At 38.1% G+C, this 15,543-nt stretch overlaps 2 protein-coding genes across 5 annotated transcripts in view; one reads left to right on the top strand and one right to left on the bottom strand.

The window, feature by feature from the left end:
• lonp2 (lon peptidase 2, peroxisomal) overlaps positions 1–15,543 on the top strand; it is a 74,463-nt gene that overhangs the window by 648 nt on the left and 58,272 nt on the right. For 3 of the 4 annotated variants that reach the window (XM_057835934.1, XM_057835933.1, XM_057835932.1), the window contains exons 2-3: positions 6,746–6,921; positions 7,798–7,892. In XM_057835934.1, the coding sequence (XP_057691917.1) occupies positions 6,746–6,921; positions 7,798–7,892 (271 nt within the window). The remainder of the gene's footprint in view (positions 1–6,745; positions 6,922–7,797; positions 7,893–15,543) is intronic. The other variant, XM_057835935.1, reaches the window with a different exon arrangement.
• The window catches only part of LOC130915825 (uncharacterized), a 61,391-nt gene that overhangs the window by 22,718 nt on the left and 23,130 nt on the right, over positions 1–15,543 (bottom strand). The window lies entirely within an intron of this gene.

Here is a 15,543-nt window from a genome sequence, read left to right as displayed (position 1 = left end):
TTCTTTGATTGCACCAGGTTATATGTGACAATATTACCAATAAATTCGCATTATTTTAACCCTTTAACACCTAAGCCTATTTTGACTGAATTTCCGTGCCTGTGATGTTGCCTTTATATTTCAAAGAAAAAAAAAATGTTCACAATGGCCAGGTTGTGTCCCTTTTTTAAGGACACCATAATCTTCATGTCCAAGCTGTTGTTTTTGTTCACTGACCAATTATAATCAACATTTTGGACCCAAAAAGACAAAAATCTCAAAATCTTTTGTGAAAATGTGTAATGTTGATGTTCCATTGACAGCCAAACATGCTCGACCATACGTTTTGAAGCTTGATAATATTTATTCAACTTGTCAGGATAAACATTCGACAGAAGAAAATAAGACTGAATCATTTCATGTTTGACTATTCAAAATAGGCGGAATTTGACTTTTGAGGCAGGGAGGGAGCGCGACATGTTGATGACCCCGAAACGCAGTGTCAGCCATAAAATTGACTTACAAGAATATTTATAATAAGTTGAAAATGAGCGTTTTTTTGTTTCACGTCATTCTTGAGGGGAATTCCAAATCAGGCTGCTTAGGCTATACTTTTCGCCAAGATTGTCATCCATTGAATATGCTATGCCCGCCGGTGTCGTGCCAATGTAGTTACCCCAGTGAAAAGTTGTATACCCTGGGCGGAGCAACTGCGCTGCTCTGATTTGCTTGATTTTCGTGTTTTGTTGATGTAGTTATCTACGAGGTTTTAAAACATGGCACATCCATTAAAAAAACAACTTTTTTTCTGTCGTATAACGTTACATACGTACTAAATGTAAAAAAAAGGCAATGTTTCACTGTTTTACTCGTAGGTTGACCTATAACTGTAATCCAAGTCCTGTATGGAGTTTTTTCCAGTTTAAGAAACGTCAATGTCCAAAATATAGCTGTGGTTCTTTTCTGGCTTCAATTCATTGTTTAAGTCAACATAACTCATTACTAATGTGTGTGTGTGCGCTCTCGCGGCCACGGGACACGATTTTTGACTGGGGTAACTACATTGGCAAGACACCATTGGTGGCTCTGTTCTACAATTAGCGTCTTTAGTGGGGCAAAGTGAAACTCCGCTCACCATTTTGACAGCGGTTTCTAGCGTTTCATGGTCCACATTTTCAATCTTTGGTTCTTGCTCTGTAGTTGTCGCTTTTGAAAGCTTAGGGTTAAAAAAGATTACGTATATCCATCTTGCCTTCGTTCCTCGGGTGGTTTTGACTAAGCAAAGCAAATGACCGTCTAAGGTGCTAGTCTGTTCGAAAAATAATTTTGACCCATTTTTTGTTCATTTCATTTGTTTATTTATTTTACTATATTTTACTGGAAAATTACTAATTTTAAAACCATATACTATAAAGGTAAGTCAATTACATGCCATTAATCTTTTCGGCCACCAGGGGGGACTGCCCCCCTGAAAAATGAATAGTATTCAACACAAACAGCAGGTATGGTCATAGGCGTTTTTGTCCTATACACATACTATGGTCAAAATAGGTTATATACAGTGCAAAATAGTGAAAAAAAAAAAAAAAAAAATATATATATATATATATATATATATATATATATATATATATATATATATATATATATATATATATATATAGGATATATGGCGGAAAACACTCAGGTGACTTGAAGTTCCGCTCTCTAAGACCCCCAATTTGGTCAACTTGCAAAATTGTCGGATATGCTTACAATCTCCATTTTCTGGTGGAAGAAAAATTTTGAACAGGAGATTTTGAAAAAAAAAGAAAAAAGTTTTTTAAACAGCAAAACCCTATCTGGAGGCGAGAGCATGCAAGAGCAGAATTACAGACGCCATGACTTTAACGAGATATTATCGCGTACTTACCTTGTTTCGATCCAAAACATCCATGTAACATGTATCACTGAGTGTCGAGACACAGTTGTGAATGCCCACAGTTGGATTTTTTGGTGATTTTATGGGTGAAACATGGCAATATAACTAGGGTCGTGATGCAGAAATCGCAGACATCAAGAAGTGTTCGAGATTTTCTTTTTCATATATTTACCCTTTTAAACGTTTTTCTTCAATTTTTCTTTGTTTGGATCGATTATTTATCATCTAACATATCGGAGAAAATGCGACAGTAAAAAAAAAAACACAATTAAGCGATAGTTATGAGATAGACATCCGTGACTTTTTTACAGATGCCATTTTTTTCATTGTGACGTCATTTGTTTAAAAGTTTAAATATTAGGGTGGTCCTTATATGGGGTCAAATTTTTTGGGGGGGAAATGTTCAACTCTCACCTCCTCAATGTGTTAGGAAATAAAAAAAAGTAAACTGTGCAAATTTTCAAAGTAATTATGCAATATTTTGAGGTTGCTCACAGCCTTTGAAATTTCCAAAATGTTCGTATTTTTAGAAATGTTACCGTTATCGGTTATTTTGGAAAAAATGCTTTCAATTTCTTTATTATCAACTGAATGTAGTGAAACTTCACAATGCATACACCAGATACAAATCTAAAAATTAAAGCATAATACAAACAACACATGGTTACATGTATATTTGTGGAATCATAAACCTAATTTGCAACCGCCTTATGATTACAGTCATTGTTACAGAATACCGCTGGTGTCCTCAGGTTCACAGCTAGTGCAAAACTGTGAGGAGTGCTTCAAAACAAGAAACAAATTGATTTGAACCAAACTATTGTCAAGATATTTTGACTGATTAATAAACTAAAAAGTATGGCAACATACAAAAGGTTCACTATCAGTGACTGATGATTATTTATTGATTTCACTAGTCTGGAGCAGTGTGGCCTTTTTTGCATCGGGGAATCTCTTCCTGTGGTCCTGTACGACTTGCAGCAAGTATTGTTTCTGTTCCTCATCATTAGTTAACAAAGGATTGTACTCTTCGATGAGTGCCACTCCCCTTTCAGCTAAATCGTTAACAACCTTCGGACTGTGCACGATGGAAGATGCTGCCTTGAAGTCGTCTCGGGAGTCCCATGTTTCTGGTTCAGCCTGGAGAAATTCTGCAGCTATGTCCAAATTTGTGAAGAAAATCTTGGTGTTTCGGTTCACACACCCCACAAGGGACATTTCCTGGATGGACTTCTTGGCAGCTTTTATGCGCTTTGGACCTTTTGGCAAACTATCAGAAGCAGATCCTTCCTCCAACATAGCTTCCACCATGGCTCTCTTTGTATCATTGGCTACTGCTGGGTCGAAGAGGGCCAACGCTACCAACTCTTCACTTAAATACCAAAGGTGTCCTGAAAACTTACTGACTGCAGCTTTGGAAATTGCTGGGTTGATGTCCTCATACATCTTCAAACTTTGCAAAAACCACAAATCATGACAAGGAGCAGAGACGGCATCAGGAGCAGTGAACCAGACTCGGACGTTCAATCGGACGATGAACACACAAACATCACGAATGCCTTTGTTTTCATGAGCAGTGAGCTTGAACTGTTCTCGAAATAGATAAATCTTGAGCGCATACAATGCCTTCGCCATCCAGCGTGCATGATGTATAGCTCCAGGAATCCTGAAATGAACACCACGAGGAGGACTACCGCCGAGAAAAATTATGACGAGTTCCAGGAGCTCTCTGTAATCATCTCTTGGTTGAAAACAGTCGAGGTGTTTCATGACAAAATCAGTGGTATCATCTTTGATGTCTGCAATCAAATCATTATCATCAGTTGTCACAGCCGGCCTGAAATCTGTGCGGTCAATGTACTCCCAGTGCTTCTGAAACCTTTTGAAAATCTGAACATCAGGACCAGAGGTTGGACCCACTGGAAGCACATGCTGGGGCAAAATAGCACTCGTCATCACTATCACCTTCTGTGTTGTCTTCGGAACCAGTCAGTGACGCTAGCTCATTCATCATGGATTCCTGACTGGATAAAACCACTGAATGTGACAAACATGAATCAATATTAATTCACGGCTGTGTTTTTAAGAATAGCCAAGTCAATTTCAACATAAATGTATGATACAAAATACCATAATCTGTCACACAATACATCTTACAAAACTCAAAAATACAGAAAAATGACAATATTTTTTAAACTTCTTGAGCAACCTCTAAATATTCTCTAATCTCAAAAAAAAATTTTCCTAATTATTTTTACATTGATTGTAACATGTTGGTGGGGTGAGAGCATGAGTATTTGAAAGTTGAAAAATAAGGACCACCCTATTAAATATGTTAGTGAATAATTTTTTAAAGTCTTTTTTTTTTTTAAAGAAATGTTAGACATCAATTAATGATTCCAAGCTAAAAATGACACACATTTTGAAAAATAAATATAATTACCTTAGTTTTATGGCTGGGTTAAAACAAAAGCGGTTGTACGACGTCTGTAAACGGGGGTTTTGAGGGTAAAACGGACAAATTAAAAATAGTTTGGGGGCTTAATGGGCTATGAATCTGCAATGCGCTGCAATGCTGCAATTGGCGGAAAACACAGACAAGACTGAAAAAGCAGTTTCTGCTCTTGCACTCCTCTTGAAAAGAAACTGCTGTATTTTAAGCCAAAACAACTGTTATGTTTGATAGAACAATATGTCTATGTGCTGCCATAACAGATTCATGGCGCATTAAGCCCCGGAACTATTTTTAATTTGTCCGTTTTACCCTGAAAACCCCCATTTACAGACGTCGCGCAACAGCTTTTGTTTCAACCCAGCCATAAAACGAAGGTAATCAATCACATTTATTATTCAAAATGTCTGTCGTTTTTAGCTCAGAATCATTAATTGACGTCTCATATTTCGTTTAAAAAAAAAAAAAAAAAAAAAAAAAAAAACGACTTTAAAAAATCATTCACTAACATATTTTAAACTTTTACACAAATTACGTCACAATGAAAGAAATGGCGTCTGTAAAAAAGTCACGGATATCTACTTCATAACTATTGCTTAGTTGTATTTTTTTTTTTTTGTAACTGTCACATTTTCTCCGATATGTTAGAAGATAAATAATCGATCCAAACAAAAAAAAAAAACAACAAAAAAAAGTTTTATAGGGTAAATATATGAAAAAGAAAATCTCAACCACTCCTTGATGTCTGCAATATCTGCATCACAAGCCTTGTTAAATTACCATGTTTCACCGATAAAATCCCAAATAAATCCAGCTGTGGCCATTCACAGCTGTGTCTTGACACTCAGTAATACATGCTACATTGTGTTTTTGGATCGAAACAAGGTAAGTACGCGATAGTATCTTGTTAAAGTCATGGCGTCTGTAATTCTGCTCTCGCGTGCTCTTACCTCCAGATAGGGTTTTGCTGTTTAAAAATCTTTTTTTTTTTTTTTTTTCCCAAGATGCCCTCTTGTTCAAAAATATTCTTTCCCCATAAAAGTGAGATTTTAAGCTTTCCAATGACGTATCACACATGCATATCGGACAATTTTGAAAGTTGGCCAAATTGGGGGTCTCGGAGCGGAACTTCAAGTCACCTGAGGGTTTTCAATTCAATTCAATTCAATTCAATTTTATTTGTATAGCCCTGGATCACAACAACGTTGTCTCAAAGGGCTTTGCAGAGGCAATATGATACACAATCAGAAACAGCAAATGAAGCAACAGAGATGAATAAATAAATTCAAGTCCTGGGTTTCCCCCATCCTTAGACCCTCCATGTCGGCAAGGAAAAACTCCAGAGTCTTCGGGAGAAAAATGAGAAACCTTGGGGAGTACCACAGTCAGGAGAGATCCTGAGATCCAGAGATCCGCCATGTATATAAGAAAGTTTGCTCATAACAGGACACGGAGCTACGTCACACAGCCCACTCTCCACTCTTCCGCCGTTTGCGCGCTGTTGTCACTCACCGAGACGCCGGCTCATCCGAGGAAAACAATGGCAAATCCGGCTCATCCTCTTCCTTGAGTTGATGAAATAATGCGTTAGCATGCGCTAAATTTTGTTTTCCATTCATTCCGCACGTTTCAAAGTCGCTTGCTAACTCTCCTCCTTCTCCTTAGGTGGCGCCTCACTCGGCAATTTATTAAAGATGTTCATATTACGTCTGTCCTTGTTGACCTCATAATTACTCTTGGGATATGTAGTCTTTTGTGGCTTTTGGTTTTGAAAAAGGACAAGAAATGATGTAAATATAGACATAAACACATGGTTCATGCAGTGTTATAATGCTTATTTATCAGTGCAATAAAACTTAAATGACATTATCTCCCATTTTACATGGTCGATTGACTTAAGGTAAAAACGGGCGTGGACTTCAACTTCTGCACTTTTAAATGAGACCAACCAGTGCCACGTTGGTGACGTAATTACAGCGTGACGAGACTACGAAGATAATATGGGAAAACGTGTCGCTGCACATTAATTCATTTTCTCTCATTGACAGCGATAGACAACCAATCCATTTTAAGTGGGCGGGTTGGCGGTGAATGAACAAACGTTAATTCACTGCCGCCCTCCCAGTTAAAACGGATTGGATGTCTATCGCCGTCAATGGCAGTGAATGAATTTAAATAATTTCCTTAATATAGGAGTACATTTTAAATAAAACAGTGGTAATTTCTATTTTTGACTTCATTATGATACCGAATGGGATTATTTGCAATTAATCTCGCACGATTAATCGTGCGGGATTATTTGCCTTTATTCACACACGATTAATCATGATAAAAATGACCAATTATTGGCCAGCCCTTTTTATTCTACAACAATTGTGTACTTGTCATGCCAGGTGCTATCTGTTCGCAAAGGTGCGGGGTTTTCTGACCAGCATTTCAATCTGAACAAGGAAGAGGCTGATGAGGATGGAGATGAGGATGGAGATGATACAGCTTCCTTGAGGTGGAAGGTTCATGCGGCTAAAATGCCGGACGAAGCTCTCAGAGTTTGCTTAAAAGAGCTCAAAAGGTTAATCAATCTCCCACAGCGATTCAAACTAATTTATTGGTGTGATTATAACTGAACGCATTAAAAAAAACTCAATTGCGCACCTCCATTGAACTATTGCAGAAGAAAAAATGTTTTGTGTTTCGGTGTTTATCGATTGCCAGGAATTAGTGCACTCAGAAAACATCTCTTCCCTTCTACTGCATAGATTATCTGCTTATCTTTTACGCTTTTTCTGCGGTAATTTTGTGGTACTTGTGTCACCAGAAACACTGCTTAAATGATTCAAAGCTGGCCTTTAACTAGACAATATTCTTAAAGAAACATGAACTAATATAAATGGGCAATGTTTCCATTTATGTTTTAGATCTTTTCTAAATATCAACAAGCCATAAAATATGAAAATTTAATATGAAATTTAAAATTAGTATAACATGAGGGGCATGAAGTGGTGTAGAAAGTGTACTTCTGGTGCTCTTCGGTGTGGGGATAAAAATAGTGATGATTAAAAAAACTTAGACACTCAGGAAGTAGAAAAATAAAAAGCCTTTATTAAATCATTCATGGCTTTGTTCTGGTTAAAAAATGTCAACATGTTTCGGCTGTGTTGGCCTTCAAGGCCGAAACACGTCGACATTTTTTAAACAGAACAAAGCCATGATTTAATAAATGCTTTTTATTTTTCTATTTCAAGAGTGCCTCGGTTTTTTGAATCATGAAATTAAAAATGAATTGGGTTTGAGAATTTAAAAAACAAAGTTGGCACTTTAATGTTCGTCACTGAGACTGTAACTAATAAAATCACCAATACTTAATTAGCAATGGCTTACTCTGAACCCTGATTACGTCTAGAGACTCCTGGTAACAAAATTGTTTTTAATGTTCATTTTTTTGTAGACTGAAAAAGATGTCCCAGTCCATGCCTGAATATGCGCGAACTCGAAACTACTTGGACTTGATGATCGAGCTTCCCTGGAGCAACAACACCAAAGGTAAAACCTTAAATACTTTTTAACACAATGGGCAGCCTTTGACTTAGACTTGGACTGTTCCCTTCGATGTAAACTGAAAAATACATACAAAATTAAGGTACTAAATAAAAATGAAAATATTTACTGCCCCCCCCCTTTTTTTTTTATGTAAATAAAAAGGAAAAAATAAACAAATATTTGCATTGAAGCACCTCCAATTAAGGATTTAGGCAGTTTTTAGGCCAACAAACTATTGACTATTAAAATAGATGTCGATTCATGCTAGTCACTTGATAGCCGATAGTTGTCGATTGGTCGTGGCAGACCAGATGAAATTCTAGCCCTCCGAATGAAAACCAGAACTATGATGTAAAAAATGTGCACACCTCTATTTTACATCTATTTAGAAAGCATAATGAAGTCAGAGTTCAGCTGATTATGAAAGATGAATCCCGTAAAGTCATTCTACCTGACGCTTGACCTTCACAGCTTATAAACATTGTCTTTTTTTCATGTTAACATGCATTACAGTGGTATGAAAAAGTATCTAAACCTTTGGAATTTCTCACATTTCTGCATAAAATCACCATAAAATGTGATCTGATCTTTGTCAAAATCACATGGATGAAAAAAAAACAGTCTCTGATTTAACTAAAACCACCCAAACATTTATAGGTTTTCGTATTTTAATGAGGATAGTATGCAAACAATGACAGAAGGGGGGAAATAAGTCAACTATCACATTAATAATATTACGTGCCCCCCCCTGGCAGCAATAACTTAAACCAGACACTTCCTGTAGCTGCAGATCAGTCTTGCATATCGATCAGGACTAATCTTGGCCCATTCCTCTCTACAAAGCTTACAAAATTGCTGTAGTTCAGTCAGATTCCTGGGATCTCTGGCATGAATCGCTGTCTTCAGGCCACAGCATCTCAATGGGTTTCAAGTCTGGACTTTGACTTGGCCACTCCAGAACTTGTATTTTGTTCTTCTGAAAACATTCTGAAGTTGATTGACTTCTGCGTTTTGGATCATTGTCTTGTTGCAGCAGCCATCCTCTTTGGACAGACAGCCTCTGGTTTCCTGCAAAACATCCTGATAAACTTTTGAATTCATTCTTCCATTAATGATTGCAAGTTGTCCAGGCCCTGAGGCAGAAACAGCCCCAAATCATGATGCTCCACCCACCACGCTTCACGGTGGGGATGAGGTGTTGATGTTGGTGAGCTGTTCCATTTTTCCTCCACGCATGACATTGTGTGTTACTCCCAAACAACTCAACTTTGGGTTCATCAGTCCACAAAATATTTTGCCAAAAATTCTGTGCCTTTTTGCGAACATTAAACGAGCAACAATGTTTTTTTTTTTTTTTTTTTAGACAGCAGTGGCTGAACACCATTCTTGGCCATAGATTTACATATAGTTGATTTATGCACAGAGATTTTGGACTGTGGCAGTGATTTCTGCAAGTCTTAAGCAGACACTCTAGGGTTCTTTTTACCTTTCTGAGTATTCTGCGCTGAACTCTTGGCGTCATATTTGGTGGACGGCCACTCTTTGAGAGAGAAGCAACAGTGCCAAACTCTCTCCATTTGTAGAGCACTTCTCTGACTGTCGATTGATGAACATCCAGACTTTTAGAGATGGTTTTGTATCCTTTCTCAGCTTTATAGAAATCAACAATCCTTGATCGCAGGTCTTCAGACAGCTGTTTGAGCAAGCCATTATGCACATCAGACAGTGCTTCTCATCAGGACAATTCTTACCAGGTGTGTGTTTTATAGTTGGTAGGGATGCTTTAAACCACTCATCAGTGATTGGGCATACACCTGACTTAAATTGTTTGGTAAAAATTGGGTTTCAATTGCTCTTTAAGTCTCCTTTGGCAAAGGGTTTACTTACTTATTTTTCCCCCTTCTGTCATTGTGTGCATGCTATCCTCATTAAAATATGAAAAACTATACATTTTTGGGTAGTTTTAGTTAAAGCAGACACTGTTTTTACATCTGTGTGATTTTGACAAAGATCAGATCACATTTGATGGTGATTTTATGCACAAATGTGAGAAATTACAAAAGGTTCCGATACAAAGGCAAAAAATGTTTCACTAGTCTATTCTTCGCGTGATTGTTTTAATAAAGACCAACTATTCTCAAAGAGAATGAAAAAAAGATTATTAAGATTTATTAGCTCTTTGGAAAAAGACTGAAGTTGCTGACAGCCTAAATTTGAATAGTGATACAAATGCTTAGCAGTGGTGCTGCACATTCTTCTGTGACAATAAGGAACGTGAAGGCAGCAACTGTGAGAAATCACATGGGATGCACATGGGAGCAGATGCCATTGCATGACTTGATAAAACATTATTTTAAGTACCAGTGGTAAAACGCTCAGTTACATCATAAAGTTTATATCATTTCAAGTGTGCCAACCTCTCACCTCAACTTGCTGACATTTGTCCTCCACTAGAGAGCAACAGATGTCTTATACATCAGAGGAAGCAAGTGAGAGGGATTGCAATGATAGTTGTTCATTCTTAACCCAGCTTTTAAGAGTAGTCGAGGTGTGAATAGGATTTTTGTGTTTGTATAGATAATGGATGGAGAGTTATTCTATTCTCACAGTAACTTCAGAGATAGAAATGTGTCTGTGTGAAGTAGAATGAATTAAATGCAGTACTTCATTGGTTGGACACTAGACAGCAGTTTTTATTTTTTTAAACCATTATTGTCACTGCTATTGTCTACTAAGCTATAGGAGTTATGAAATCAAGTATGAAAGCAGGGTCTGTCCACTGAATTACTTTGACACAAGCTTGCTTGCTTGCTTTTCATTCAACTCGTCACCTTTGATGGCGATAGATGTCTTGAGGGCTGGCGGTGATCATTTACGACGCTATGTGAATGATCACTGCCAGCTCTCCCAGTTTAAATGGACTGGTTGTCTATTGTTGTCATCGGCAGAGATGTCTTGGTTTTTTTTCCCACCAAATGTCTTAAATGCAAATGTGAAAGACGTTCTTTGCATGTTACCTTGCAAGCAAAATACACAGCCGGCTGCATGTCCTGTCTTTCAAATTGCTGTTAGATGCTCCTGATGTTCTGCTTAGCGGCACACAAACATGCTCTAGTGATGAGATTAATGAATACTGCATATTTATTTGAACGGCGTGCTGTATTTTAATGGACCTTTATCCTAATGTGTACAACAAATTTAGCATGATGCTAAGATCCATGGTGCTTATGCATGTGGTCGTTTAAATATGACACAACACATATGACAAAGATTGATTTTGAAATGTTTTCGTTTTCAATTGTAAATTTGCCCAGCCTTAGGTTGACTTCACAACCTTTTAACCCTTTCATGCACAATTTGATTTTTTTTTTTCTTAACTGTTTTTATTACTGCTGGATTATTGCGGCCCCCATTTCACATCCAATGGTAGTCTTAATGTAAAATTAAAATTTAATTTTTTTTTTTAAATACAGTTAATGAATTGATTGAAGGCTCCATTTACCTGAATAAATAGTAATACAAATAATTTTAAAAAAATGTTCATAAAAAAGCCATGTGTAATGAAAATATAAATAATTCTAATTAAAATAAAACAGATTAAAAACAATATAAAATTCAAAGATAAAAACGTAATAAATTGAAACGAGAAAGACAAATTCAAATAAGTGTGGCCTCTGCGTATTTTGCTCTGGGAATTTTATTATTTTTGTTTTGTGACCTCACATAGCTAAACTGTGGCTGACGGCAATAGACCCTACTCACCTACGTCACAAAATGACGTGTCGCTGTATCCGGCCGCCATATTGTCCGTCATTTTTTAGCCCCATTCTCAATGGTTTCAATTAGTCGTGCAATTTATAGAGCAATTCATGGAAGCCCCGGTGTTATCTGACGCTGTAAACTCATTGGATGCGTTGCATAAAAGGCGTTATGTGGAAAAGCTTCAGTTTATCCATTCGCCAGATCCATATTTGATGCCTAAATTGATGTTTTTCGACCCGCTGTCTTCGCCGTCTCTGCCTGACATCTGCTACCCTGATATTTACAACTATCTTGTCCACACAAAATCAGCCTATTCTCACGAAAGTTTGAAAAACTTTAAGAGCTTGGAGGCTTAAAAATACTTCGTTGCTGGTTGGGTGAAACAGGTCCTCGTCCACGAAAATTCGGCAGGAATCTATCTTGTGCTCAGGAAGGTGAGTTACGAAATTTTCAATTCAAAATCTTTTGTTCTTGCTAACATCCACTGTCAAGTCTAATGTATTTAATGTCATTTGTCAATGGAGCTAGGGCTTTTAATGTTTATATGGTTTAGCGATAGCACTCTCACTACATACATATATAATATGTAATAAATATGAAGTGCGATAGCACTACTCCAGATTGTCCCTAGTTGATTTTGGCTTTTGACCTCAATAGTGAAATTGTAAATTAATTGTATGACAACTGTCTTATTATCCCCTTATAATTATATATTTTCAGGTAGTTCATTCACAACGTCTGAGTGTATGTTGTCGGTGATTAGCCTAGCAATGATCTTAATTGTGGTTGTCAGCCCAGAAACCTCTAAATATATATTAAATGCATCTTACCAGATATAAAATGACTACTACATAATCTGTGGTAATCGTTTGGAGCCCAGTTTTCTCGTCGAATTGCAGCAGCCCATCTCGCTCTCCTCTCCGGGTCTCTCGGAATCCGGTAGAACTTCAAGTCTCTCCGTCTATCTTCTCTGTTATTGCAACCGACCGCCACACACACCTTCACCATTTTGATTACTAATGTTAACGAGCAGAAAAACACGCCATAATAGGAGGAATTTACGTAGCGGTAATGCGCCAACAGTGACGAGTTGACGGACAATATGGCGCGGGGGCATGGTTGTGACGTCATGTGAGTAGGGTCTATAGACCCCAATCACGTGAAGTCACAACTCCGCCCCCCTGACTGGTGCCGCCATATTGTCTGTCAGCTCATCGTGTTTACATTTACCGCTACGTACATTCCTCCTATTACTGCGTGTTTTGCTGCTTGTCTAAGGAATCACCGCCTAGTAAACGAACCCAACTGTAAAATCAGTTTTAAATAATTAAATTACACAAAATATTAGTACTGTATTTTAGTAACAAATCACGGACGGGGCAAAATAACCACCTTTGAACAGAAATGTATTAGTCTACAGGTTTTCACGACCATATCCCAATGACAATCACACAGGTGTGACATTTATTAGTTCAAGCAGAGTAAAATAATGCATATTCACAGTACAAGATTATTTCAAGGAGAGTAAAATAATACATATTCACGGTACAAGAAAGTCATTTCCGTCGTTTCTGTGGGCGCTCCCGTCGGGGGGACATTTCACGCAGGGCGGCTATTTTTCGGCACAACACCTGTGGTTGCGCTCACCTTCCTGCTGCTCGACCGTGGCGACGAGCTTCGTAGTCTCCGTCTGATTATGTCTGCGATCGTGTTGGCATCACGACTACTGATGTTTTCGCCGCTGTCTGACGGCTTTCGACACAAATGCATCATGGACCGAGATAAACAAACCGTGCTGCTTTCGAGATTTGCCCTTTTAACAATGGGCACACAGTAACTACTAAAATGACCATTCATCTTCTCTGTTACTGCAACCAACCGCCACACATGCCTTCACCATTTTGATTAATCAATGTTAACGATTGTCAGGAAGGTTTTTGGGTTCGTTTACTACGTGGTGATTCCTTTGACAAGCAGAAAAACACGCAGGAATAGGAGGAATGTACGTAGCGGTAATATGTAAACACGATGAGCTGACGGACAATATGGCGGCACAAGTCAGGGGGCGGTGTTGTGACGTTAGTTGAATGGGGTCTATAGACCCTACTCACCAACGTCACAAAATGACGTGTCGCTGTATCCGGCCGCCATATTGTCCGTCATTTTTTAGCCCTATTCTCAATGGTTTCAATTAGTCGTGCAATTTATAGAGCAATTCATGGAAGCCCCGGTGCTTTCAGACGCTGTAAACTCATTGGAAGCGTTGCATAAAAGGCGTTATGTGGAAAAGCTTCAGTTTATCCATTCGCCAGATCCATATTTGATGCCTAAATCGATATTTTTCGACCCGCTGTCTTCGCCGTCTCTGCCTGACATCTGCCACCCTGATATCTACAACTATCTTGTCCACAGAAACTCAGCCTATTCTCACGAAACTTTGAAAAACTTTAAGAGCAGCACTCAAAGCAACATTACCCTGTGTGGCCCTTTCAATTTTCTAAAATGGCGACAATCAATAAAAAAAAATAGTTGATTGCGATGGCCGACGCTTCAAGGATAAGTGGATATTGGACTATTTCTTCAATACAATACGCAACAACTGTGTCTGCCTCATTTGCAAAGAGACAGTCGCTGTTTTCAAAGACACGCTGACATGTACGACAACATTACAAGGAAGATACGCAGCGAGAAATTATAGCAACTTGAAGCTAGTTTAATTTCACAGCAGCAGTATTTCGCAAGAGCCCGAGTGTCGAAAGGGAACGCCACAAAGGCGAGATTGTTGAAATTATGAATTAAAAAAAACAATAATAAAGCAAATGTGACACACAAAGGGCTTGCTAAAAATTGTTTAAATATATTGTTCTACGTAAATCAGCCAAGGTAGCCCCCCACATTTTTACCACACCAAATCTGGCCCCCTTTGCAAAAAGTTTGGACATTCCTGTTTAACTGATGATCCGTAGATGAGGCCAGCTTCTTTCACTTGGTACCAGCTAAGTATTATCCAAAAAATAATGACGGCGGAGAAATAAACATCTTGAATTTGAAACTGTATGTTGTCGGCGATTAGCCTCGCAATGATCTTAATTGTTGTTGTCAGCCCAAAACCTTCTAAATATATATTAAATGCATCTTACCAGGTATAAAATGACTACTACATAGTCTGTGGTGATCATTTGGTGCCCAGTTTTCTCGTCGAATTGCAGCAGTCCATCTCGCTCTCCTCTCCGGGTCTCTCGGAATACGGTAGAACTTTAAGTCTCTCCGTCTATCTTCTCTGTTACTGCAACCAACTGCCACACACGCCTTCACCATTTTGATTATTAATGTTAACGAGCAGAAAAACACGCCATAATAAAAGGAATTTACGTAGCGGTAATGCGTAAACACGACGAGCTGACGGACAATATGGCGCGGAGGCGTGGTTGTGACGTCATGTGAGTAGGGTCTATAAACTGCCAATCATTTGATCACTTCCAGCCCCTCCCAGTTGAAACGGATCAGACGTCTATTGCCGTGAAAAGGTGGTTTTAATATCAATTTCCCACTTTTACTTAATGCTACAACATATAGTCTGTGACCTACTCTGGCAGAAAATGAGTTAAGCAAATGATTGACTTTTGACTAAATGTCCTCTGTAGTGACCACTACCCTGAAAAGGGTTTAAACCACAATTTCTATCATTCACTACCTCAAACAAACAATCAAATATAGCTATTTTATCGTTGGCGATGAATGTAGTTCTTCAGGGGCACATTTCAGTTCTACTGTTCAACTAGTTTCCCCCAAGTTAATTGGATTTCTCTTAAAGTTCTGGTGAAAATTAACTCATTTACTACCAATTAGCGATATAGGCATCCAATCCATTTGAATTGGAAGATCTGAAATG

This window comes from Corythoichthys intestinalis, chromosome 5 (assembly GCF_030265065.1).
Source record: "Corythoichthys intestinalis isolate RoL2023-P3 chromosome 5, ASM3026506v1, whole genome shotgun sequence".
In the NCBI taxonomy this organism is placed as follows: Eukaryota; Metazoa; Chordata; class Actinopteri; order Syngnathiformes; family Syngnathidae; genus Corythoichthys; species Corythoichthys intestinalis.
Note: the sequence above shows the minus strand (reverse complement) of the source record. Positions and strands in the feature narration are given on the sequence as shown.